The following is a 26,639-nucleotide window of genomic DNA, read 5'->3' as shown; positions in this document are numbered from 1 at the left end:
AAAATTTTGGGTCCTCTCTGTGGTTTGTTTTATTCTGTAGATTTCAGCTCCACCAGCAGCTATATCAGTGCAAATCAAATTACGCCTTCTGTTTACTCATCTTCAAAGCGCTGACACTGGCAGCCCAGGCTTATCTTGGCGTGTCAGGAGCCAGCGCCTTCCTTGGGGGCAGAACAGGAACTCCGCAGAAGCTACTTGGAGTGGGAGAAGGGGTGTAAATCAGGGAAAGCTCTGCTGCCTGTGCTCTCCAGCAGCGGGGCCACGTTCCCCAAGCTCTGCTGCTTGCTAGGGGCAGTGCAGGGAAGCCGAAGTCCGACATGCCCTGAGGGGGTGGAGGCTGCCTCCTACCTGTGGGTTAGCAGCCTGGAAGCCAGGGTTTGGATTTTGGCTTACTCATCTGTAAAGGAAGAGGCAGTGGCGGACCTGCCCGCAGTGGTGACGGTGTGATAGCTCGCGGAGCTGGCACTATTTCGCTGTCAGCGCGTCCTTCGCGTTGCTCCTGAGGTCGCTCCGCCGTCCTGCCCGGGAGATGGGCGTTATTTCACGGGAGAAGGGTGGGCACAGGGGCCGTGTAACTGCGTCCCACTGCCCAGAAGCACCTCCAGGGCTGGCCCAGGCTGTCTCGGGGACGAGAGCACGCCGCATTTCACTCCCATGAAGAGCTTCGTGCCTCGGTTTCCCCCTTGGTGGTGGTGTTGGCTTTGTCTCAATGCTGCTCTGAGATGTCCCGGCAGGGCAGTCCGTAAAGCAGAGGCTGAGATATAACGTGCTCATTGCCCTGTCTTGTACCGCCGGGAGCGCCTGGAGCCTCGGGCATCGCCACCACGAGTCTGACAGAGCTTGGGACAGATAAATTGGCTCCACTCGGCTCATGCTCGTGCCAGTTTTACGTGGATGGCGGCATAAAAGCAGAGTTGGGTATTAGCACTTGAGTGAAGCAGGGGTCTCATCTCCTTCGCCCCGGGAGAGTCTGCTGTGCCAGAGGGCGATGCAGCACCCCAGGTGTCAGCCTTACAAGGAGAGTGTAGTTGAATCCCGGTTTGCCCGGAGTTTATATGTGTTTTCAACACATTTGGTCTCGCAAAGTGAAACCGGCGCCCGAGCCCGCTTGCCCCGGCACCGAGCCCGTCGCGGGCAGCGGGGGCCCGGCTGGCGGGGGGAACCGAGGGATGGAGGGAGGGATGGAGGGAGGGACGGAGGCCGCCGCCCGCCCCCGGGGCTGCCCCGCGGGTGCGGGGCGGGGGGCGCGGGCGGGCCGCGGGCCCGGGGCGGAGCGCAGCGCAGCGGGGCATTCCCGCCGCAGCGCCGGGAGGAAGCGGCGGGCAGGGCTGGCGAGGGAGCGCGCGGAGGCGCCTCATCCCCTTCTTCTCCCCGCAGATCTTCCAATGGAGGCAGCTGGAGAACCTCTATTTCCGCGAGAAGAAGTTCTCGGTGGAGGTGCACGATCCGCGCAGGTGAGCTACGAGATGGGCCGGGCTGAGCCGGGCTGTGCAGTGCCGAGCCGGGCTGAGCCGGGTCCCACGAGCCGCGCTGCCTCCGCTGCTGTGCGGGGCTGGCTGCGCTTGGGAGCTGGGGAGCACGTAAGAGAGAGGCAGCGGGTACCACGCCGGGGGCTGCTGCTTCCTTTCAGCGGGACATTTCGGGTTCTGGTGTGCGTTTTTGAGGATGGGTTTCCCCTCGGCTGCTAGCGGTATTTTTTTTCCCCTTTCCCTCTGTTCTGGCACCTTGTGACCCCCGGGACTGTACGGCTCCAATGCCTCAGCTGCAGTGCTGGCAACCCTCGTGTTTGAAAGGGGTGTTTTGCCTTGTCCCCGTGTTTCACTCAGAGCCCGGAGATGAGCGCCAGATTTTGTACTCATGCTTCTTTGTAAATAAATATTCAGTAGTGCAACTGAAAGGAGTGGCACAGAACCAGAGATTTACCGCCGGCAGCCTGGATGAAAGCCCATCAGTCTTTTGGCACAGGAGCCTTTTTTTCTTACTTCGGAATCCTAATGTGAGAGTTCAAGGGACTGTGCTGCATCCCATCAGTGCATTCAGCACCGCTGGTGTGTCTGCGTTACTGGGTGGTTACTGCACGCAGGGAGTGTGTGGCTCTGAAAGTTGTCCTGACTAAAAGCAATGTCTCGTTTGCACGGTATGATACCACTGATGGAAGCCATCTCTCTGCCCAGACTGATTGGATGTGTTGCTGGTAGTAGAGTGTTGTGCTGATCACTTAGCTGTGATCCAGTTTCACCTGTTTCCCATGCCTATCTGTGTACTAATAGATGTACTTTTATTATGGGAATTTTGCATGCAGTTTCCATCCTTATTTACCCTGATCTGAGCACAGTCACACCAGTACAACGGTGCCTGTCTGCATAAGGTGCATTTGTTAAAACAAACACCGAGTAAAGCAGCTCATGTCATTGTGCAGCTCCAGGTCAGCAGAACCTCAAAGCATCTGCTTAATATTAAGCACGTAAACAGTCACATGAAATCTAGCAGAGCAAATTCCCAAAGTCGAGAATACACTGGGAGATCTTCCAGCAGCAGGAGCTGGGGGTAGCGCACTCCTTCCCCCACCAAGGCTCCAGCACCCAGAGAGGCGTCAGCAATGTGTGCTGCGAGTGATTAGCAGCCAGAAGCCCCTAAATGCCCTAAATTTTGTCTGTTTCCTGGAAGGAGCAGTTGCAAGAAAAAGAAAGGAAATAGCTCTGGGACCTTAAAATCATGGTGACATTTGCAACACGATGTCATGCATGAAATGTGACCACACAGAGCTGCCTCTTCTCTTTCATTTGTATTTAGATTATAGGAATTAGTGACACAGAAGAGCTTCCATTCTTTATTCCATTGCTTTGTTTCTCTGCCTTAACACCAGGAGGAAAAAGCCCTGTCCTGGGTTGTCAGCCTGGTACTTTCATGATACAAAGGAATTAGTTTGGTTAGATTTTGTATAATTTTGATTGGATTTTGTATCCAGAGTGGCACCATCCAGGTGGAGCTGGTACTCGGGCTGTAATGCAGTGCAGCACGTTGCCATGGCGTGGTGGGAAGACAGCTCGGGTTGTAGTCTCCCAGCCAAGTGGGATGGACTCCTGCGAGGAGTTGTTCAGCTTGTGGAGGCGGAGGAGTAGCCAACACAGTGCTCTCTCCACATTCCTCTCCTCCTAGCCAAACCAGAGCCTGAGTCAGCGAAGCCACAGTCAGGAGAGCAAGCAGAGCTCCGTGGTTGTGGCCAGGGCTGGGCAGCACAATGTATGTTTTTAAGCCCTGCCTCTGCCCCATGGCTTCCTGTCCCCAACAGGCCATTTCACCTCCTTTCATTGCAGTTACTTTTCCCGTAAAGGAGGAAAATGATACATTTTAGGAACTAACAACAGGGTTAATTCCTTAGCTCATGTAGCATACATGAGAATGTATGGGAAGTCATGGAAAAAACACCCATGGGCCATATTTCTCAGGTCTTCAAACACAGCTGTGAAAAACAAGTCCACAGGTTTGACCAACAGTCTGCAGATGTTCTGATGGAGTCTGCTGTTTTGATCGGAAACGTGTACAGATTCCAAAAAAGGAAAATAATTAGAAATCACTACTTTCACAGTGAGAAGATTAATGATTTGCAGAGTATGTTTCTAAGAATTCAGGAGTAATTGTGTTTGAACTGAATAGGATGACACCAGAATTAAGGCTTCAGCCCATGTTTGAGTGCCCTAATTTCCTTAAAGCTTTATGTGCCAGTGTGCTGCAGTGGTTTGTGTCCTTAGACCAGTGTAAAGCATCCAGAGCTGGATCCACTCTCCAGTCTCAGTTTCAGGATCACCTCCCAGCACAGCCTTCATTCCCTGTCCAGTGACAGGAATGAGGCAGCCTATCACCATCAGTGCTGTCCTGTTGCATCCGTGGAGACTTTTCTCACAAGAACAATACTCATAATAGGACGAGGTCTCTAGCACCATTCACAAGGAAAGAACTCAGTACAGGGTAACGCTGAAACATGAGATCCCAGTTGTCTCAGACCTTGTTTGCATTGGCCACATCTGTTTTCTCAGAAATTTCACTCTGATTTGTAGCTCCATAATTTGACTTTAACACATTTTGAAGGACTGAAAAAGCCCTGATGCAATGGCTGTCAGTCCTCTCCCAGACTGAACATTTCCAACAGTTCTCATTTTGCTGCAGTTTTGGTTTTCTTTTGTTCTTGGCTCTGTCACAACTTTATTCAACTGTTCACCCCTCCGTGTTCACCTCCAACTTTGGACAAGGCAGTGGCCCACAGGCACCAGAAGAGAGGTGGCCAGTGCAGATACAGGTGCAGGAGGGGAGCCATAGCAGGCTTGAGGACTTGTGAGTGCTGGTGAAAGAATTGACTCCCCCTTGCATGGCACAGTAAAGCTCCTGAGCAGTCCTGCAGTATCACCTCTACACCTGCATGGCTCAGAGTCCCTGCTGATTGTGGTCTCTGGCAGCCCCTCTGTAGCACACCTGTTCTTCAGGCTGTCTCTTGCATTGCTCCCTCTTCACCATCCATGTCCCTAAAGGTGTCACATTTCTGAGCAAGCCTCTGTACTCATGTCACATCATTTCATAATCCTACTCTACCACAAGACCCATCTTAACAGATTGGAGAAGAGGCCCTCATTTATTTGGTGCTCTGTAGGTCAGTGGTGTGGTTTATTCCAGCCAGATCTGCATCCCTGCAGTGGGAGGAGTTCCACAGACCAGGATGCTGAGAGCCTGAATGTGCACTGTGCTGGTGTCAGGGGCTCTGCTGGTGGGGTTGCTTTTGAGAGATGGGGAGGAATAATCAAGCAGGTTTGTACAGCTGTGAAAGCATGGGGAAACCTAACCTGTGTTTTTTTGCTAATGTTTGAGAACAATTGGGAGTCCCAGAGAGGAAATATTTAGCTCTTATTTTTCCTGTTTTTAAATTCACTCAGCTAATCACTGAGTCCCATTCTCCTCTGCAGGGCACTAGGCAGCCCCCTCTGAGCCTCACAACTCCCTGCCCCCATACCATGTGGCAAATCCTGCTACATCTGTTTACAAGTGGGGAAATTAAGGTTCCTGAAGAGTTTGTCTCACACTCCCTAAAGCAGCCATTGATCCTGTGAATCTTTAGTTGTTGCCTGGGTCCTAATATTTGGGAGCCACTGTCCAAAGACAGAGGCAGTGAAGGGTGTGAGGACTTGGCCTGAGATGTCTCTGCATGTGATGAGACACGGAGGATTCACACAGGCTTTGGCCTTGGTAGCTCCCCTGGGATATGCAGCAAGTCAGCATCAGCCAAATCCAGGGATACAGTCTGAGCTGGACAAACTGTTAGTCCTCTGGAGCTTGCTACCTTGAGGCCATATTTGAAGTAAATGCTCTCCTGGTTTGATTAGATATTTATTGCTGCACAGTAAAGACAGCAGCTTTTACTGAGATCTGTTACAGGTTCTGCCACAGGAAGCAATCTGGTGAAACCTTTGTGTAACCCCAGTTCATTCTTTTCTTCTCTCCAGGGCATCTGTGACCAGGAGGACTTTTGGGCATAGTGGCATTGCTGTACATACATGGTATGCCTGTCCAGCATTAATAAAGTCTATCTGGGCTATGGCCATTAGTCAACATCAGTTCTACCTGGACAGGAAGCAAAGCAAGGTAAGCATGAGAAGTGCCAGTTGAGTCCTTCTCACTCCCCACAGTCCCAGACACATCAAGTCCAGATGGCGGCTTCTTTCCTGCCCTCCCTTTATACTCGAGAGCAAAAAAAAAGGTGAATTGACTGAAGACATTTTCTAGTCCTGACCACACTGAAAAAATTTGTATTGAACTCATGCCTATGGGAGTAAGGATTGAGGAAAAGGTTGTATTGAACTGTGGCCAAATTGTAGGACCCAAAGTTAGCAAGCAGAAACAGTTAACATCACTGTCTGAATGGTTTTCACATCTTCCATGTCTGTCATAAGTTAGGGCAGCTTCCAATAACTGAGTTCAAAGCAGCTTCCCAACCTACAACTGTCTCCGGATTCTTCTTGCTGTCCCTTGATTTTGACTGTTGTATTTTCCTAGAAAGGAGGGGTAGGGATATTATTTTAAGAGGGGGCAGGAGGCTTGACAGCCTGGCGGTACACGGAGCTATCGCAAACTGCTGCTGCACAAAGGGCCACGCAATACACAAAAGAAACCACCTTGAAACCAGAGGGGTGTGTGTTCTCCCTCTTAATTCCTTTCATCAGTAATTTTAGGCATACCCGGAGCAGCAGGAGATCGCTTTGATCACTTTGAGATTACTCTGATACAGAGAAAAAACTTCTCATGCAGACTTCCCTCTCCATATGAGCACACTTCACAGAGAAGTGTAAAGCTTCACAGAGAAGACAGAGCCTGTATTGAGTGGGTACCTGCATTGGTCCTCATCTCTGATGAAATGGCAGAATGTGCAGGTGATGATCCTCCAAATGCCTGAAGCAATCTTAATATCTTGCTACTTTAAATATGGACATAATTGCATACTCACTGATACCAAGGGAAGATTTCCTGTCCCTTCTCTGCTCAGGATCATCAGGGCAGTGCATAGTTCTCTGTCAACTCAGAGATAAATTTTAAGCAAATAGAAGTTTATTTTTCTTTACTTTTAGCCAGATGGATTTGCTGATCTAGCTGCAAGGTATTTAGTTCACAAGCAACCAACAAACAAAAGGAGATTCCCTCCTCCTCCCATTTCTTTGGTAAGAAAATGGGTCTCTGAAACACCCAGGACTTCCCTTCAGTGACTCCTTTTGTTGTTGGCAGATTGTGTTTCAATTTTATCTCCCCTCTCACACTCCTACAGGCAGCACCACCCACCAGCCCTCGTTTGTCAACCTGTCACATCTGTTACCATGTCAGCATGCTTTGTCACAATAATCCCAGTCCTCGTGCTGAGGCTTTGAAGTTAAGGCATACAAATATTTTTGTCCCTTTCTCTTAAGGGAACTGATATTTTCATCTGTTGTCCTCATCTTTGATGTGACACTGTCAATATTGATAGATCCATCTATTTTTATTGATCAGTTCATCCTGCTGGTCACTTCAAGGACACAGTGCTAATATGAACTTTGCTTTGGAAAACTAGTAAATCATATCCCAGAGCAGGGTGATGTGAAATGTCTTTGGTTCAACTCTCAGGGGCCTAGACAAACATTTATTGAGTTTCAGGTCGCATGGGTTTGCAGCCCCTTAAATCTCAGGCCCCACTTCAATTGAATCCTCAACTTCAAAGCAAAACTTAGATATTCCTTCCTTTCATGTCCAAACTTGGCATTTCATATCATTTTGACAAAAGAAAGAAAAATAAAAACAAACTTAGAGGAAAAAGCCTGCTGGAGCTCACTGCACAGCTGAGCCTTTGCTCCAGTGATGTAGATTAGATGGCGGGAGATGTGACATAGTGATAAAGAAAGCTTGAACTCTGTGCTCCTCACATAACTGGGCACCAGTTGGATCTGGACCAACAGCTCCACTGGAAAGAAAACCCTTCATTTGATTTTAAAAAGAAATAAAATCCACTTTGCCAGGATTCTGACCCTTTTGCAAGTGAGGTCCCAAACATTTCTGCAGCCTCACTCCATGCTGAACTCCTGCCAGCTCGTCGAGTTCCCAGCGTCTCACTCCCTGCTGATCTGTCTCTCTCTGCCTGCAATTGAAGCATAACATGGAGACTGAAAAGATCTCCAGCTTCCCGAGTGAGCTTGTCAGCGTGCAGAAATCCTGTCAGCTTCCCTTTTTTTTGGGAGACAGATGCAGCAGGACTTGAAGGCATGTCTGTGCACTGTTGACTGCACTGAGTCAATCAAACTCTTGGCCTAGAAACCTTGAGAAGTCCCATTTTGTGGGAATTTTCAACACCGTGTTCCTCCAAGTGCAAGGCTTCTTGGCTGAATGAACTGGTAGAAAATAGGCCAAGGGTTTAAAAAAATCACCTCCAGCAAAGCCCCATCACTGCAGCAAGAGGGATGAATTTATCCCTAGTGTCCATCTTCTTCCTTATTTCACTTACGGATTTTTCTTCACCCTCTGACCCTGTCAGAACAGCACTAGGGATCAGTTTGCCCCCACGCTTTGAAATGACTCATGAATGAGCCAGTCCTCCTCCATGTAAATGAGACTTGGCAGGTCTGCGCTAAGTGCTTTAAAATTTCTGAGCCTGGAGGGACTGGGGGTCTTGGGGGAGCGCTAATGGGGTGCAACCCAGCCTTGCAGTGCTCTGCTGCAGCACACAGCCTGCACAGGCCTCGTGCTGGCTGCTCAGTGGCCTGTGTGAAATGAGCTGTTGCTCTGATTCCTGCTGCTGCTGAGAGCCTGCCCAATGCACGAGACCACCTGACACTGACTGGCATTGCTGGAGGCAGCAGAGGCAGCAGGGACTGAGCAGTGAGGAAAATTAACCCCATTTCTTTCAGGAGATGTTTTATCTGAACTGTTCAGTACAGGGCACCATTAGCACAACTGCGATCGGATCTAAAACCTTCTCCCAAGGTTTCAGCACATTTGAATTGTACCCTCTGCAGAGGAAGCTCACTCTGCCCTGCTAATCCTGTTTGCTGGTTTGCTTTAACTCTCTCATGGCTCCAAGGATGCCAGGCTTTGGTCTTATATCACCTTTTTGTTTGCCCTAGATAGGGTATACTTCCAGCCACTGCTGGCTTGGCCAGGACCACAAAAGCACCAGTAGTCACATTGCCTTCACTCAGCACTTTGGTTGGTGCCCAGTCAGACAGGTAGGGCCAAAGTGTGCCCTAATTTGCCTTCTGAAAATGAGTGGAAATAAACTACAGGGCTGCTTGCTGTAACTATCCCACAAAAACAGGAAAACCACTGCTTCATGGAGCAGGAGGGATGGATCTGTCCATGCAGACCTGGGGTTTGTGCCTTTCTGAGGCATCCACTGCCAGGACTCAGTGTGTTGGGTCAGGCAGACACTGGGTTTGATCAATGTAGTTGTTCTAGGGTTATACAAAGTACACATAGCCCTACATACACATAGGGTTATACAGCATATATACACCTGCAGGGGATTTATCAGCAGGACAAAGGCCATTGGAAGGCTTGTTACCTCCAAAGGTCTGTCATTACAGCAAGACAGCAGTTCATGCTTAGGCTCCTAATGAAGACTTTAGTAAAGGAAATCTCATTAGATAAAAGCAGTGATTTTCCTCTTCACCTGGAACTAACCTTCCAGAACTATTTGAAGATGTTTTACAGGCCTTGTTTCTGACCAGAAACATCTGACCCAAGAAGCTAAAGAGTGCTGTCCTTCTCCTGGGGCTGATTTTAGGGAGGAATGACTAGAAAATGAGAAGGGTCTAACTGGTTGCAACATTAGTTGAAGAGGGCCAGTACTGGCTGACTGATCTGCTCTGATATCTTGTCGGGTAGTTCAGCCTCTGCATTCACAAGCACTGTTCACTCTTGCAACACAAGTGAGAACACACACCCTGTTATTGGGGTTGTTGTGGAAATAAGCTTGTGAGGCATTTGGGTACCTTGGAATGGTAATGATGGAGCCTATAAATACCCAAGAATATTAAATTATGATAATACTTCTGAGGGTGTTTTCAGTGGAAGACTTTCCCAGTGCTGTCATCATTTGCAGTCTTAAATTAATCTTAAAAATAGAGTGTGCTACAGGGAGACATTTTCTTTCCCTTATTATTTCACTGATATGCAAACAGAGGTGGGGATCTCTAAAAGCTTAACCTAACGTGTCTTACCCAAAGCCCCACAGTAGATCAGTAACAGAACTAAGAAGCTCAGTGGTGAGCACTCAGACGTCAATTCAGGCTTAGTTCTTGTTGGAATGGTTTCTTTTTCCTGAGGATGTGGAGTAACACTGAAAATCCCATTGTGACAAGCACTCCTTGTTGTCCTGTTTCATGTTATTTCCAGTGGGAACAGATCACACCCTGGTATGTGGACATCAATCAGCTTTGATTTGTTAGCGCAGTAATGATGTGCCCATCCCCTGAGCTGTATGGCCAGGGCTGAGTCTCTTCTGGCCTTGAGAAGGTGCAGAGGTGAATGGTCAAGTGATCTTGAACCGGGGCTTTACCCCCTTTTGAATAAAATTCTTCTTGCAGTTGGAGAGTCTTGGCAAAATGTACCAACAGCTTTCTGTGTTCTGGGAAATTATAATTGCGGGTCAGTGGCCCTGCAAGGGCAGACTAATTGAAGCTCAGGAGCACAGTGCTTGTAAGATTTGAGCAATGGGCTGAGATGACTGTTGGAGGTCCAATCCATCTGAAATACTCTATTTTATTCTGTTCTGTCCTGTCCTGTTCTCTGTGTTTATGTACTATGCATAATTTACTTTCTTGTAATTACAAATTGCAACAATCTTGTTGACATTTGATGAGGAACAATGGCCATACCCTAATGTGTCTAGTTGCTGAGCTGGGCTGGCTGTTTCCTACTAGAGTAAGGTTAATGCTTTGAAGAGGTCCCTCAGAGTAGGGGCATTGCATGCAGCTTGTTAGTCTGGACAATAACCTAAATGTGTTTCCCTGTCTCTGTTTTCTTCCAGCTTCTCATGACACCCCATTTAAAGCATGTCCTCACTGTGTCTTGTTCCAAAGCTTACTGCTGATTTGTGAAGCAGTAGTTCTGGCTTCCTTTAAATGCTAGAGATGGTCTCTAGCCTTTGAGCTTTTCAGCAGGTTATTATGATGGCATTTCTGAAGGTTTCTTATTGTATGTGGTAAAACAGTGACTCCATACATCCTTTGTTTAAGAGAGAAAAATGTGCATGGCAAAGCAGAGAAAAACCCAAACAACAGGAAGCGATGCCAGAACTGTACCCACTTAAGAATGTAAAAAGTACAACAGTAGATACTGTGCCAGGTTGCTTCTATTCTTGTAAAATAATCCAAGTTTGCTGTGGAGGCCTATTTCCTGCTACAGCAAAAGATCTTTTTCCTTCTGTGAGGTTTCAAGAGGCATTAGATCATTACTAACTCCTGTTTCCACCTCCAGTCCAAGATTCATGCTGCAAGAAGCCTGAGTGAGATTGCAATTGACTTGACTGAAACTGGAACACTCAAGACCTCAAAGCTGGCCAACATGGGGAGTAAAGGCAAAATTATCAGCGGAAGCAGCGGGAGTCTTCTGTCATCAGGTAGGTCCTTTGTCCTGTAACTGGAGGGAGTATGGTGGGAAGTGTCATGGCCATGGTATAATGGGGAGCAGTCAGAAGCTGCACTGCAGAAATGAAAGTCACTTCCCTTTAGCCTTTCTGTCTGTCCAGGTAGCAGTCCATCTCTCAGCACGTTACTCCACAAACAGCACAGGCAGCAGCCTCCCCCTCTCTCTTTACCAACGCTCATTTCCTCCTTGACTCCAGGATGTCATCTCCAGCCTCTCAATTTCCAGCTGAAACCTGGTCTCTCTTCACAATTTCTACCCTAACCATCCCTTGGTATCCAGCTTATCCTGAGCCAGATGGGTTTGTGAAGGAGTGCCCAGCCAGGAGTGGGGAAGCAGTCACCCAGTGTAGCTCACAAGGGAAACCGTGGCTGGGAACTGGTGGTGTTCCTCAGCATTGTTGAGACAGGGTGTCTTCTTCACCGAGTGCACATCTGCTTTGCCCTGTGTTGTTGGGATTTGGCTGCTGTCCCAGGCTCAAAAGAACGATTCCCTAATACTCTACCAGTGCCAAGGACCTGAAGGTTTCTTGTTGTGGCTTAGAGCACTCTCTTGTGTGAGGAAGATGTCACATGTAAGAGAAACCCATGGGAAGATGATGCAGAGGAGAGCTAGAGCAGGAGGGGAGAAGGGCTGGAGAAGTGGGGTCAGGAGGTTGTGTCTCTTTGATACTCTTCTGTCAGTCTGAACCAGGTAAGCTGTGTGTAAAACAGTGATAAATGTCACTGCAGGCTTAAAGTAGGGGGTGATATTTAGCAAAGAGCTTGAAGCTGCATAGGTGAGGTCTTCAGGAGGGCAAGGTTTTTGTTATCACTGTAATTAACAGTTTCAAACAATTAAATACTTTCTGTTAAGCATGACATCAAGTTATCAAAACCTGTGTTGAGATGTGCAACAGCAGAGAATAACTTTCTCAGGCTTGGACAAAGAAAGAATGCATCTAAGAGTGAAAATGCTTTAAAACTGAACCCACACTGATGTAGTAGATCAGCTTTGCATCACTGTAGCCTTTATGTCTACTAAAACCCTGCTTGGAAAATGTTCAGCATGTAGTTAAAATGTGCAGTGCTTCCAGAGCTGCTTGATGTGCAATTCCTTGCCTTGCCTGAAAACAGAGTTGCCTTTCTGCTCCTGAGGTCTTCCTGACAACAAGAAGTGTACAATCCACTGTCTGTGCCTCCCATGTCTTGGGGAGTTGCAGTACCTCAGCAGCTCCCACACTGGTGTCAGGTTGTTGGAAGTCTTTGTTTGTTTAGCATTTTTTCCAGCTTTCCTGCTGGAAAGTAAATAATGTTAAGTACCTCAAGAAAGCTCTTAAGGTCTTTCCAAGATCTCAGCCTCCTGGGCACCATTCCTAAGTTTGTGAGAGCTACTTGGTAGTAATCCTGTTTCTGTGTTAATACATGGACTTTTTGTGTTCCTGGAAAAACAAACACTGGGGTCTGCTTCTGCTCTTACACCTGGAGAGAGCCGTAGCTATGTGAAAGCCAGCAAAAAATCAGACCCAGAAAAGCTTGTGTAGGCCCAGCATCTATCAGGGTTAAGTGTATGGAAATTCCAAACTGGGAGCTGCCCATGCTTTCATTTTTGTACTCTTGTGCTCCCTGCACCTTTCTGGCTGAGCACAGGATTTGTGGACTCATCTGAATTGCAGTAGTGACTAGACCCACCCAGAGTTCATTGACCAGGTGAGTCATTTCTTCCAGCCTGGGTAGGTGGATCTGCCTGCCTGGGTGCCTTCACAGGACTGTGTGAACCTCTGTTTCTGTCAAGGTGCTGCTAGTGGGCCAGGCGAGCATGGCTCCCTTCGTGTTCCTTTATTCAGAGCTGCCTGTTACATCCTGCCGGCTCTGAGGACAGGGCTCTCCCCAAAATGCTGAGGAGAGCTGCAGTGTGCTGCTGCTGTGTGCCTTCCAGCAGCCATAAGAAAGTATTGAGGGAAGGCGTCTGGCAGAGGTCAGGCACCGGGGAATTGGAAACCCTGGATTGCTTCCGTGCTCAGACCCCTCTGATGCAAGATCCCCTTCCCTCGAGCCTGGCTGGTGGGGGTGTCCCATCTCTGTCCCACTGGATGGGAGGGGGCATTCATTGTCTGTCCCACTGGGCACAGTCACTGGCTCTGTCCCAGGCTTTGTGTTTCCTCCCATTGTGCCAAAGATTATCGGCACACAACCACAACAATGATGAGTTATCGCAGTACAGCCGGCACACTGGAGAGAATAAGTGCAAATGATTAAGTGGCCACAGTAGACTTCCAGGCTATAAATACCTCAAGTGACTCGAAATCACAAGGTCAGGACTGAATCTCTGTTTGTCCCCACTTCCCTACTATTCCCAGTCTTTTTTTTCCTGAAAATTACTTGTAGTCATTTCCTCCTGCCATCTCACTCCTCCTCGCTGGAGGGGCTGTCAGCACCGTGAGGAGCATGCCAAAACGGGCATGTCTCCCCTGGGCTTGCAGCAAGTCTGCAAGGAAAAGTTTGTGTTGCTTCCAGCTGTCACACTGTCTGGAGAAGATCCTGCTGTGCAGTACAAGGCAGTCACTGCCCCAAATCATTTGCAGTCTCAAGAGACAGCAGAGAGAAGATGGAGTCTCACACTGGGAAGTGGCTTCCTCATGATTACAGCAATTCAAGGCCAAAGCCTCAGCTCCTCCACTTTCCCCATGCTCTTGATCTCAGGCTGTCCACTGCAGATTTGTAGTTTTGATGCCCAAGTCCATTTCTGACAAGCTGACTCTAACTTTTGTCCTCATTTTGTATCAAAAGGGGCCTCCCTAGGACAGTGGGCTGCTGTGATTTAGCTCAGGGATCTTCCGCTCAGGATCTGTGGGCCATCCCTGGACATCTGGGGAAGAAGGGTTTGCCTGTGAACAAAAGCTCTGCTTTCACACAGGCAGGAACCAAATCAAAGCCAGCAAAACAGCCAAGTTAGTTCTAAGGTTGATTTTTCCTTTGGAGTCCGTGCCATAAGAGCTCTGCAGGTCTCCAGGCTAGCGAGGAGCCCTGTAGTCACTGGGTTATGGTTGGACTGACCCCCAGTCATCTCTGTGACGTCTCTGTGGGCAGAGGAGACACCACAGAGGAGCATCTCTGCTTCAGCTCTGCAGTCGCATTCAAGGAGCCTCCAGCCCCTAAGCCCATTCCTTCTGCAGCAGTGGAGGTTTCCTGTGCAGGGGCCTGTTTATGTTTGAAAACGCCACAACAGAGTCCAGCCAGGCAGTTCCCAGGCCCTGCTGCTGCATCCGGTGGGGCTGTGGCCCAGCTGGACCGCGTTGCAGCGCATAAGCAGCACCCGCGTGGCCCGCGAGTGCGGGGGCTGGTGAGGACGAGGAGCTCACAGGATGTCTGAGCGTATCCTGTGTCGAGCAGCTCCGGCTGAGCTCCCGCGCGCTGCGGAGGAAATCCCATGTGTTGGGCAGAGACCAGAGATAGGGGCTGTCTGGGGCTGCTGGTTGTTGTGCGCTGACATCCTGGTGCAGTGAGTCAGCCCGGGCTCTGGCACGGGGTGAGCGTGGGGGAAACTTCCCTCCCTGCTCAGGGGACAGCCTTCCACAGGGAGCTCAGCCAAACACCAGTGAGCTGGAGCCATCAGCCGGATGTAGCGTGAAGGGTTTGCCATATTTAGATGTGTTTTTCCCAGAGCAGGAGACTTGGAGAATGAGAAAGAGATGCCTGGGTGCTTTTGCCTTGCTGCTGCTGCTCAGCCTCCTTGTTGCATCTCCTCTCCTCACACAGCTGGTGTCACCAAGACTTGTCTCTCTCTGCTCTTCAGCATCCCATCTGTCCTCCCTGCTTGTTTCCATCCTTCTCATTTATCCCTTTTCCAAGCTGACTCCACTCTGCTACAATAGATGGAGGAAATAGAGACAAACAATGAGTCACTGGTAGGACTTTTCTCTCCAAAGCAGTGTCCGGTCTCACCCCTTTGGCAGGCTTTAAAGCAAAGCTTGTCTTGGACCCCAGCAGACCTGCACCTGCGTAACATTTGACCAGATCTTTCAGGGGTGTGACCCATGTGCTGCATGTCACCTTCACCAAGACTGTCCTGACCTCACCAGCATAGAAGTGAGCAGAATCCACCCTGTTAACATTGGTAAAGTTCAGCCATGAAATCTACTGTAGAAGGAGTTGGACAGGGAGGACCATGTTCCCCCTGCATTTCTCAGCTCATGTTCTGCTGAATGTCAGTGGATGAAGAAATCACCCAGAGAGGACATGTGGGTATCAGAAGATGGTTATTGTTTCTACAAATTAATAGGGTATTGAGTGGACATTTATATCACCAAGACCTGTGTTTCATCCTGTATGCTAAGAAAGAAAGGGCACATACTCATAAAAATAACCCCCATTTCAGCAGGTTCCTGGTGTCCACCTGAGAGAAGGCCCTGTGCCTGCTACCTGGTATGTTTTCACCCTTTTTGTTTTGGGGACATCAAATGGTTCTGCAGAAGTATGTGCTAAAATGCAGAGTTTGGTAAATCCTTGCACTGCAAATGGGGAGGCTGAAGAATAATTTTCACAAAAAGGTTCAAATGCCATACAGTAAAACTATATATTTCAGCAACATTTCTCCCATTTACTGCATTAGGAATTAACCCTAATTGTGGGAGATAAAACACCAGAGAAAGCCTCCCAGACAACCATTTCTGTTGCAGCAAGAGCCTCTTGTGTTAGGACTGATCTCTCAGGATGGATTTTTCTCTGTTGGTGATCCCCTTTGAAAGGCACTGGGCAGCTATGACTCAGTGACCATATCTAATAAGGCTGATTTTAGGTAGTATCTGCTTGATTGGTTTGGTTTGTGCTGGTCTTTGATTAGGTTTGTGCTGGTCTTTGATTATTTCTTGGTTGTTTTTATGGTATTTTGATTTGTCCTGACATTTTTGGGTCAATTACCCCTGAGTTTAAAGTGGGTCTCTGATCACAGCCTTATTCAAGGTAGGATTGATACATATTTATAAATAAAGAGCCTCTAACAGAAGCCATAGGCACCCAGCAATACAAAACATTGTTCTCTGCTCATTTACAGTCATCTCATACAGGTGTTGTTCTCTTGACTGATCAAGTTTCCATTTGTTTTTCACCCATGAGAACAAGCAGAGAATCCAGCCAATAAAAGAATCTAAAAATACATTGCAAAATAATTCAGCTTTTAAATTAAAATTCAAAACCAAACATAAGTGCCAGTGAGTGGATGACTTTGGTTTCAGCAGTAATCCCATTGCTTCGTTCAGAATGTGATAGCGCACTTCCATGTCCCCTCCAGTTCCTTTGCTTTTTGGGAGCAGTGAAAAAGACAGCAAAATGGGCACTCAGTGGACAAAATGTGCATCAATTGCATCAGGGTCAAGACCAGCATGGTTCTCACACAGGGAAAGCACAGCTGGAGAAGATGCTGTGAACTGTCTGGGCTTGATTTGGATCCCTACCAGCTCAGCCAGAAGCCTTTTGTTTCCTTCTCATGGGCATACCCTGCATCAGCACAGGGGTCTGGCCAGGCTGTTCATATGCTTGTAAATATTTCTGTGTAGCTGCTGTGGAAACCCACAGAGAAAAAATGAATAGCTTTTAAAAATAAATCCGAGGCTGGCGTGAAGGTATGGAGCAGACAGAGGAAGGAAAGGGGAAGAGCAGTTGAAAGGAAAACATAGGTCATTTAAGTTGTCATAAAACAAAAAAAAGAAAAAGGTTCAAAACATCTGCTGGAATCTGAACAACTTTTTACCAGGGCTCGGCAGTTTGTTGACAAGTTTATGAAGAAATTCAGCAGTTCAGTTTTGCTAGTAACTACTCACCAGGGTTACTATTAAGAATTGGTAAGTGCTAGAGAGGAGTTTCCCTGCCAGTGCAAATACAGGGCTCCCCTAGAAGGTCCCATCAGGTTCTTCCAGCACAGACATGTCTGCAGAGTTGAGTTTTGTTGTTTTATGAGGGCAAACACCAATAAAATGAGGATGACTACAGTAATTACACAAGCATCTTACCGTGAGGTTCTCCTCCTTTGTTTGATAGTGCTCAGCCTGGCTGGCCTTTAGAGAGATCTCTTCCACCACCCCCACTTCAGGACAGCCCAGTAAAGGGTTTAAGGAAGCAGAGTGGTGTTTCACTGAATAAATGCCAGCTGTCTTTCTTCCTGAAAACTGCAGAAAATACCGGTGAAAAAGATCTGTAAGATTCTCTGCTTCCCCTGAGCCAATGCAGAACTGTTTAGTGGCAATTTTTGCCTCAATCCTCTTTCAGTTTAGCTTTAATGGTCTGCTGGAATAGTAGCAATGAAAGATGAAGCTGAAAGCACAAATTTCACTGTTTTGCTGCCAAAATGAAGAATTGTTCCCAGATTCCTTCCAAAGCTCTGTGAAATAACAGCCTTTTCATCTTCCTTGGGCTGAGTGTTTTCACTGAATGCTTGGAGGCCAAACTGCCGATGTATCTAGGAGCCCACTCTAGCCCCCATCTGACGACAGGTGCACAGAAAATTCCATGTAGCATTCTGTTGTATCTGACTCCTGCAGATAATAAAGGTCTGCTTTCTCTGTGTCATTGCTCAAGAGGGGCAGGGAATAGGTCACTGCTGTAAAAAAAAATGCTTCTATTGATACACCAACAGCAAAAGGAGGGATAAGGAGAATATCCATCCTTTATTATATGTGGAGGAAACACAGTGACAAAGGATGAGGTTACGCCATCAAGAAGTGCCCCCGAAGAGCTGAAATTACAAATGTTGTCTTGACATCTGAGCAACAAAATCTGACTCAATGCGCAGACCTGCTTCAGTGGGAGCTGCTGGTAATTGCCACTTGAAAAGCCAAGCCATTTGGACATGCAGTTAAATATCTTGACCTACATCTTCACAAGAAACAGCTACTACCCCAGAAGGAGCAATGGTTGGGGTTTTTGGTGTATTTTACAGAAATCTTGCTAGGTAATTTTGTTTCATTACAGTTTTTCATAGAACAGGCTGTAAGTGGATTGAATTACATGTTTGCTACTAGGATAATTGCAGTTCTTATGAAGTAGGCTGTATTGTCAAATGGTTTCTCCTAGACTTAATTTCCAAAAATGCATCTCCAGGGCTTTGTAAACTGTACTTTGCCACTGGGAGCTTTCATGGGAATTGTATGTGGGTTTCCTCTAAGATGGAATTCCTTTAGATGAATAATTTTTCTGCTTTTATTTTTCCAGATAATGGTTACAAATGTCTTTATGTTCTCCACTGTCAAATCTCTGACTGTTAGCTTAAACATTAAGGATTTGATGTAAACAAACATGACTGGGTAACACCTACTTCATGTCTTAGTCCGATTTCTTTTTGGAAGGACGCATCCAGGCTTTGGTAAAATTACAAGAACTCCAGATGTGAATTCTGCTGTCAGCTGGCTTAGTGAAATCATTGTTTGTTGACAGGTTCCCAAGAGTCAGACAGTTCTCAGTCTGCCAAAAAAGACATGCTGGCTGCGCTGAAGTCCAGGCAAGAAGCTTTGGAGGAGACACTGCGCCAACGGTTGGAGGAGCTAAAGAAGCTGTGCCTGCGGGAAGCGGTAGGCAGTGGATATTTTATAACCTGGAATACTTTGTTTCTCGCTTTGTTATGGCATGCTCCTTGTTTGGAGGTGGGGTGGGGTCAGGAGATGAGATTCCTTCCACAGTCACCTCTTACAAAAGCCGTTGTACAATGGCCTCAGGGAGATCCAGCTGTTTCAACTCCAGACTGCAAAATCCAGGGCTTTTTTCCCCCAGAGAAGGGGACCCTACATCAGTTGGGTCCAGTTGGCTTGGGGTGACGAGGATGCTCAGCATCCATGTCTGCTTCTTGAAACTGTGAATAAGTTGCATCCAGCCAGGCATCTTATTAACTTTTATAAGAATATTCTGCTACCTCCCATATATGACATAGGAAGGTTTTTCTATGTGCTGGTCATCACTTCTCAGAGACTTTTGACTCGATTAGCCAAAAAAAAAACCCCAAGGCTGGCACACTTTCTTCTTAGAGCAGGCCCAATTTTACATACTTATCTTCTCTGAGCATGCTCTGCCTGCAGTACACAAGGTCTCATCTGCTCCATGTAGATTGACTTCATCCAGTCAGCTCTGGCACTGCTGGGAAGGAATGCCAGTGTGGTGGCAGATCTTGCAAAGAGAAAACACTGTGGTCATCCCAGGTCATGCAGGACAGCCCAGGAACTCATAACCTTCCCACTCACCTGCCAGCTCATTTTGGAGTACGTAAGAGGCCATTTAGTGATCAGTTTAATGCTTGGGGAAATCACAGCCCTGCTGCAGCTGTTTGTGGAGATTAGCAGCCTGTGTACTCAGGTCATTCAGCAATCCTCCCATGTTTGCCAGGCCTGTCTATCTGATTTTAATAACAAATTGTGACATGTAACACAACAGGAAGCTGGCTGCAGACAGTGGCACAAAGATCTTCCAGTTCTTGCTTAATATTTGATGTGTATCTGCCTTTGTACAAAAATGGGAGAAATGGATCACTGATTTAGATCTCATTGCACTTTGTTTTGATTAATGTATAGTTTTAATGCCAAAAAGAGCAAGTTGGGGAAAATACCTCTCAACAAAGAACATCAGCAGATATCTCTGCTGCCCCTGTTGCCATTCTTCGCTCCATGGGAGCAATCCCTTCCCACCTGGGAAGTCTTGGTTGATTTCAGCAAACAACTTGTGCTGTGAGAAAGGTCACAGGACCAGATCCAATCTCTAAGTCCACTGAGCTGAGATCATCCACAGGAAAAAATCACAGCTCTTCAGGGGCTGATAGTCAAGGCCTGGAGGCTCTACTTGGCCCAGAGGAATTTACTACCCTAAGCTAACCCTGCCCGACTGCTGATGACTAATCCTTGCAGCAGCACTGCATGCAGGGGTAGAGGTGTCTGTGCCACAGCTGCAGGAGCTCACAGCCCAGTGCCTTCCCTTTAACCCAGCCCTGGTTTTGGTGCAGCCTCAGCACTTCAGGAGCAACCAGGATGCAGGCAAAAGCTCCCACTGGGGCATGGAGCTGGGGATGAGGAGCAATAACTCCTTAATGTGTTGTGGCAAGGCAGACCATCTGTCAGCACATTAAGAGCTGGTAGAAAGTGTTCGTGCTTTCCACAGGTGATTTGAGAGAGGCAGTTAATGGACATTTGGAATCTGACCCCATCTTGCAACCTACAGCTCATCCATCAGCAGCTGGTAGTTGAAAGCTTCCTCTCAGGCTGCACTTCTTCCTTTTTCTTTGGCATGAGAATGGCGAAAACAGAGGAAGAAGGTGGCAAACCAGGAGATTAAAAAGAGTTAAAAGTGAGGACATAATTAATAAAGCATGGCCAGAACTACTCATAATGCTGGCATCAGGTTACTTTGAGCCATCACTACTCCAGTTACTTATTAATTTAGATTACATTTCATGATCGTGCCTTTGAATACTTTTTAGCTTGTGGAGGCAGCATAGTAGCCCACATTCATTTTGTTCTACTCGGATCTTTACAGATTTTACAGAAGATTAACTCTTCACCCACTGCCCTGCTTCATATCACATTAGGAATTATAAAGAAAATATCCCTGTTGCCCTCAGAATACAGGAATCTGTGTCTCTGTGCAGTGCTTAGAGCCACATCTCAGTACAAGGAACGTATTTTGAAAGAAAAACTAAAATAACCCCACAGGGCTGGAGGGGCAATGCCGAGTGGGACTCTGAGACATTGCAGCCATGCCTCTCACAATAGGGGGCTGTGCACATCAACACGGAGCTCTGCTGCAAACCCATTTTGCTGGGAATTGCTTAAAGGGAAGATTTGAAAAGGCCAGGTCCTTGTTTCCTAGTGATCTGAAAAGAGTAGAAAGAAAAAACCCCATTAGGGAGTGGGGGAGAGGCCAGGGCAGGCAGGGGCTGGGCTGTGCACCCACACTCGCATTAAGGTCAGCTGCTGTTCTTTGGGATTCAGATGATTTAGGTTACTCTGCCAGCTGGATCCTCTCAAGGCTGATGCTAAGGAACACAAAAGCCTTTTGTCCTTCATGGGGAGACTTTTGAGTACAAGGAGTTGGGGCTGTGCTGATAGGCTCCTACCTTTTTCTGTAGGCAGTTCAATGCCTTCAGTTCAGATATGTGTGCCTGTATTGTATAGTCTGGGGGGAAAACCCTACAGCATTAATACCAGTAGTGGTGCTGCTTCCTGTGGTTCACATATTCTGAAATTCTGTGAGGTTTGCTTCAGATTTTGAGCATATCTGTGCAAATAACCCCATCAGTCTGACAGAGTATCAGCCAGTAATTGCTCCAATGCTGCCCATGACATCATTGGGGTTTGGAAGGCACTCTAATACATGAAGTGTTATCGGACAGGTAATGAGGTACCAGGCACTGCTTTTAGTGACCATTTCCACTGCATTCCTCTCAGACACATCATGAATCAGGTGGGAATGTTTTTCTGTGCAGGTCATAACCTGTACGGCTGTTACCATTGCAGCTTTCTGACTCAGCAGACCTGCATCCTGCAGGAAGGATCTTGGGTCTGCTCACCCCTGTCAGAGGCAGCTCAGTAGATAGGAGCTCTTGGTTCCTGTTCACCCTGCAGCAGAGATGAAAGCTTGTGTGCTGCAAGCCTGCTCAGCCTCAGGCCCTGACAGCCTAGGGATGGGCACCACTTACAGACCTGCTTACAGGCATGCACTTACAGGCCATAAAGATCTGTATTCGTGCACAGGTTAGAGAAGAGGTCCCCACCCCGAGTGTCAGGTTCTGAGTTTGAAGAGCTGGGTGCTCTCCTGTGTGTTTATCAGCTGGCTGAACTGGATATGTTGCTAATGAATACCTGTCATTTTAGGGTCACACAAGAGTCGTGGTGTGCTTTGCTCTGGTGCAGGATTTCCCAGAGCACTAACAGCATTTTCTGCTTACAGGAGCTCACAGGAAAGCTGCCACGAGAATACCCCCTGGATCCTGGGGAGGAGCCACCTATTGTAAGGAGAAGAATAGGAACTGCCTTTAAACTGGATGAGCAGAAAATCCTGCCTAAGGGAGAGGTGAGGCTGTGCCCTTCCCTTCCAGACCCATGTCCCCACCTCAGGTCTATAAGATGTTCATTGAGCATCACACAGGAGCCATCAGTCCTGTGGTCTTTTTTTTTTTTTAATTACTGTAATTGGTCACTGTACCTATTTGGGTTTTTTTTATATCCATCAGAATGGGGAAGCAGTGAGAGAGCTGGGGACTTTACTTCAGACTTGGAGTAAAGGTGAAATGCTTGAGGTTCAGCCCTTGCTTTGCTAGAGGTAACAGGAATAGCCTGGGTGACCAACTAGACCATGGCAGCGCAAGTGCTCTGGTGACAAAGTGCAATGATTTGTGTGAGCAGGGAGCATATCAGGAGCCCCCCAAGCCATCTGAGCCCTGCTTCTGCCTGTCTAGTTTTTGCAAACAGCCACTTGCTTTCCACTCCAGTAGCAATCCAAATTCAGGCCCCCTCAAACCAGGGAGAAAAGCATCACCATTAATCCATTTCAGCCCTGCCACAGCAAGATAAAAGCATTTTGCTCCCCAGTCCTTAAACAAAAGAGCCTTCATCCCTACCTATGGGGAGCTGGAGTTACATTTTTCTAAGTTTGCCAGGGAGTGTTTGTTCCCTTCCTTGCTCCCACAATGTGCTGGGTCAGTGCCCTGAACCGTGGCTGTGAAAACAGGCCTGCAGCAGCTGTAAGGCAGGACCGGATTCACAGAACAGCTATTGTCTGTGGAGGCACATTTGTCTCAAGACACTTGTGTATGTTCCAGTCTTGAGTTTCCTTTTTATTTTTGTAGGAGGAGAGACTGAAGCTGGTGCGACTGTGTGGTTTGAGGCTCAGTTCAGCCAGGGAATTAACTGTTTGTCGTTTTGTTGGCATTTTCCTTCTGCTGAAAAAATAAACAGCTGGAGCTCTTTAGTTTTGTTCTCAATGGAGCCTGGGAGAGGAATTCCACCGCAGTCAAATATTCATGAGCTAGCACATTTAATTAAGCTTTTCAAAGGGAAGCATGTCTTAGCTGAATTACTCCTAAAACCCCTGCAGTCTGTTGGCTGCTCAGTTATAACCTGATCTCCAGCTTCCCCAGCTCCTATTGCTACAGGGCAGCTTTTGGGGCCAGTGAGTGAGGAATCTCCTTACTCCAGTGGCAAGGTTAGGTGGGGAGAGCAGGAAGGTAAAGCAGCTCCTCCCCAGTGCAGGCACTCAGACTTTTAGCACCAGCAATCCAAACACGCTTACTCAGCTTTTCTCTGCCTTTCTCTTCATCTGTCAAATTTTAAGGCTGTGTTGAAAACCATAAATTTCTATTCTCGAAGAATGATGTTGAGATGTGTTTGGCTGCCAGTTTAAAAGCATTTAGGGAGGCCAGCAATGGTTTTCATGCACTTTTCAGCAAGTGCAAATACTGGAAAATCAATTTAAAACAAAAGGTGAAATATTCCCTCAACCACGTAAATCCAGAACTGAAATTACTAGCTGTGACAAGGACCTGAAGCAAGACAGTTCCATCTGAAGGCAGATGATAGCTCTTATTTCCAGAGGCTTTATTTATGGGGTCTCACTGGAAGAAAATAGACAATTATGGACAGGAAGAAAATTTTTTCATATATTTTTCTTAGGATATGCTGAATGATTTAGAGCTGAATCTGTGAAGGTCTGAAATGACAGGTCTCACATCAAACTCAGCATACCTTTAGCAAGACCTTTGTCAGACCAAGACTTTCAGGGAAGGGTCCTGGTTTTTTTCTTCGTAATCACCTTTACCTGGTCTGTAATTCCCGACTCTGGGAAGGCTTTTACCAGAAGATGATGAGTCAAGTTCCAGGCCTTAAAACCCCATGGCGTCAAGTTCACTTTTAATAAGTCTGGCACTAATAGAGTTTATAAAGTCTTCAAAGCAAAAAGGGATCTGTTAAAAGGACAGAAGGTAGGTTCAGTCTTCAGTGAAGTGAGAGAAATAATAATTATAGTTTTAAGGGGATGCTGACTCACCACTGATAGCAAAGGTCTATTTTTTAAGAAGCCCAGAATAAAAACTTCAGAGAACGCCTTCAGTCTGATTAAATCCCACAGCATCAGCTCTTACACTGCTGCTGAACAAAGAGGGGATTTGAACTTGTGTAACGGGGATCTCCATAAATATATGACTGTCTCACCGTTCACTAAAAGTAGAAAAACTTGTCTTCTTTTTTAATTTGCAATGTACTGGATTCCTCTTTCTAACAGACTAATTCCATTGAGCTGGGGGAGGTAGCCAGATCAGTTGCAGATTAGCAAGGCCCTTTGAAGCTCACAGCTTGGGGTCCTGGTGCAGACTGGGAAGCTCGATATCAGCTTATGCTTTGGCATAAATTGTCCTAAGTCCCTTGACTTTGGAGAATAACCAAAAATGGATAGGTAGCTTCCAGGGTACACCTGATTGCATTTAAAAACTCAGCTGAGGCCCTGCAAGGACTAACGCTGAGGGCACTGGTTCTTTCTGGCATACAGAGAGCTTGCTGTTACACACTGCTGGCTCTCAGATCACCTTCCTGGCTGGTAACTCGAGGGGACAATTTTCTGGTGCCATCAGTTAGAGCAGCTCATAATTACTTCAGCTCAACTCACGCCTTCATTTTGACAGCTATACACTGGGGAGGACTTAACCTGTCTTTTACCCCAAAGTGTTTGGTGGGTGCCAAGCAAACCTTTCAAGGAGGTTAAAGCTGTGCCTTTGCATCAAGACATAGCAATGAAATCAAATGGGGCTTAAATATGGAGATAGAAAACAGGGAGAAGGAGCAGGTGGGAGGCAGGTGTGACCCACAGATGAGTGTAAAAGGATGAAAGTGTAGTAGAGCACCATTGAACTTGGACATATTGAACTGCAGTAAAAGTCAAACAGCACATCAGGGTTAGGGCTGGAGCACACATGTCCTCCTTGTATGGGTCATCCCTTCCACCAGCTGTGCTTCCAGGAACTTTTGAGAGCAGGTGAAGGCATGATGGGTATGCTCAAGGAGGCTCTGATGACAGCAGCATGACTGTGGATGCTTTGCTGATGGAGAGCCTTTGTTGGAGGCCACTGGTCAGGTTCTGGAGAGCTTCCACATAGGTGGGCTCAGTGAGTTTGGTGCTAACCAGAATCCACTTGCCTTTCACCAGGAGGCAGAGCTGGAGCGCCTGGAGAGGGAATTTGCCATTCAGTCCCAGATCACGGAGGCTGCGCGGCGCCTGGCGAGCGACCCGAACGTCAGCAAAAAGCTGAAGAAGCAGAGGAAGACATCCTACCTGAATGCCCTGAAGAAACTGCAGGAGATCGAGAACGCCATCAATGAGTATCGCATCAAATCTGGGAAGAAGCCAACCCAGAGAGCCTCCCTGATCATAGATGGTAAGTGGGACTTGGTGCCCACAGCATCATGGAGGGTCTGTGGAGGGCAGGGAACAAAACTTTCACCAAATTTCCTCTCCCTCCTCTTCCCTCTCCTGTCTGGAGGACCCCAGGGGTGCTGTCAGAGGGTGCTGTGCGTTAGGGATGTGCTGGGTCACAGTAGCAAAATCGTGTTGTGCTGTGGGTGATCAGGTTGTCAGCAGAGCAGGCTGTGACTCCTTTGTTCACCTATAAAATTGCTCTCTTGGCATCTCCTCCAGAGCTGTGCAGTACAAATGTAATTAATGTTAGCAGATTGGGGTGAGCTCTCTGGCTCAAAGGCATCTGTAAAATCAAAGTGGGAGCAGTGTCACTGCTGTTTTCAAATATTTCTTTTCTTTTTCTTTTTATTTTTATTTTTTTTTAACAATGTAATTCTCACAGTACTTTATGGTTTACTGGGTTGTTGAATGGTTTTTCATGAAATCCATTAACTTTCTGCCGTGGTTCTTTATCCCTTGCGGATTTTCCCCTTTCCCTTTGACTTGCAGAGCTTTTCTCTGTGCCTTTGTGGCAGGAGCTCAGAGCTGCTGTATTTGTGATCTGGGTACCAAATTGCACCTCAGTCAGAGATAACAGCCAGCCAAGAGGACACAGGCTGGGGGAGGCAGCTCAAATACCTGTATGCCAAGGACCTGAGAGCTTTTTCTGCTGCTGCAGAGGATGCTCTGAAAACATTTCCTTGAACTGGTACTTTGTGTGAGCCTTTAGTTAGCAACAGGATGATCATTTTAAGAAGATAGATGAAACCCAGAGTCCTTGAGGGCCAAGATGTAAATCTTGCTAATGGCACTGTGCCAGTTTGCATGCTCTGGGGATCTCAGCTCTTTGTTGTGACTCAGTCTTAATCCCCAATTATTGAAAAGAGTTAGCAGCTCCTTGAAAGGCAGCCTGCTACTGAGAGACCCGACCTGCAGCTCTGCCCTCCCAGACTGAGAGTGGGCTGAGTCAAGCGTTCATAGGAATTTTGCCTTTTGCTCTGGGAGGAGGAAGGCATAGGTGACTGCTTAAGGCTAAGTCTTAGTGGACAAAGATCATGGTGCAATTCAGCACTCAGTCACTGCAATTCTTGGCAC

At 47.3% G+C, this 26,639-nt stretch overlaps 1 protein-coding gene across 2 annotated transcripts in view; it reads left to right on the top strand.

The window, feature by feature from the left end:
- LOC131573015 (FERM domain-containing protein 4A-like) overlaps positions 1–26,639 on the top strand; it is a 176,617-nt gene that overhangs the window by 136,282 nt on the left and 13,696 nt on the right. For both annotated transcript variants that reach the window (XM_058826575.1, XM_058826576.1), the window contains exons 12-17: positions 1,378–1,454; positions 5,493–5,631; positions 10,984–11,125; positions 18,558–18,691; positions 22,050–22,172; positions 25,296–25,524. In XM_058826575.1, coding sequence (XP_058682558.1) covers positions 1,378–1,454; positions 5,493–5,631; positions 10,984–11,125; positions 18,558–18,691; positions 22,050–22,172; positions 25,296–25,524 — 844 coding nt within the window. The remainder of the gene's footprint in view (positions 1–1,377; positions 1,455–5,492; positions 5,632–10,983; positions 11,126–18,557; positions 18,692–22,049; positions 22,173–25,295; positions 25,525–26,639) is intronic.

Source organism: Poecile atricapillus, chromosome Z, assembly GCF_030490865.1.
Source record: "Poecile atricapillus isolate bPoeAtr1 chromosome Z, bPoeAtr1.hap1, whole genome shotgun sequence".
NCBI classification, from domain to species: domain Eukaryota; kingdom Metazoa; phylum Chordata; class Aves; order Passeriformes; family Paridae; genus Poecile; species Poecile atricapillus.
Note: the sequence above shows the minus strand (reverse complement) of the source record. Positions and strands in the feature narration are given on the sequence as shown.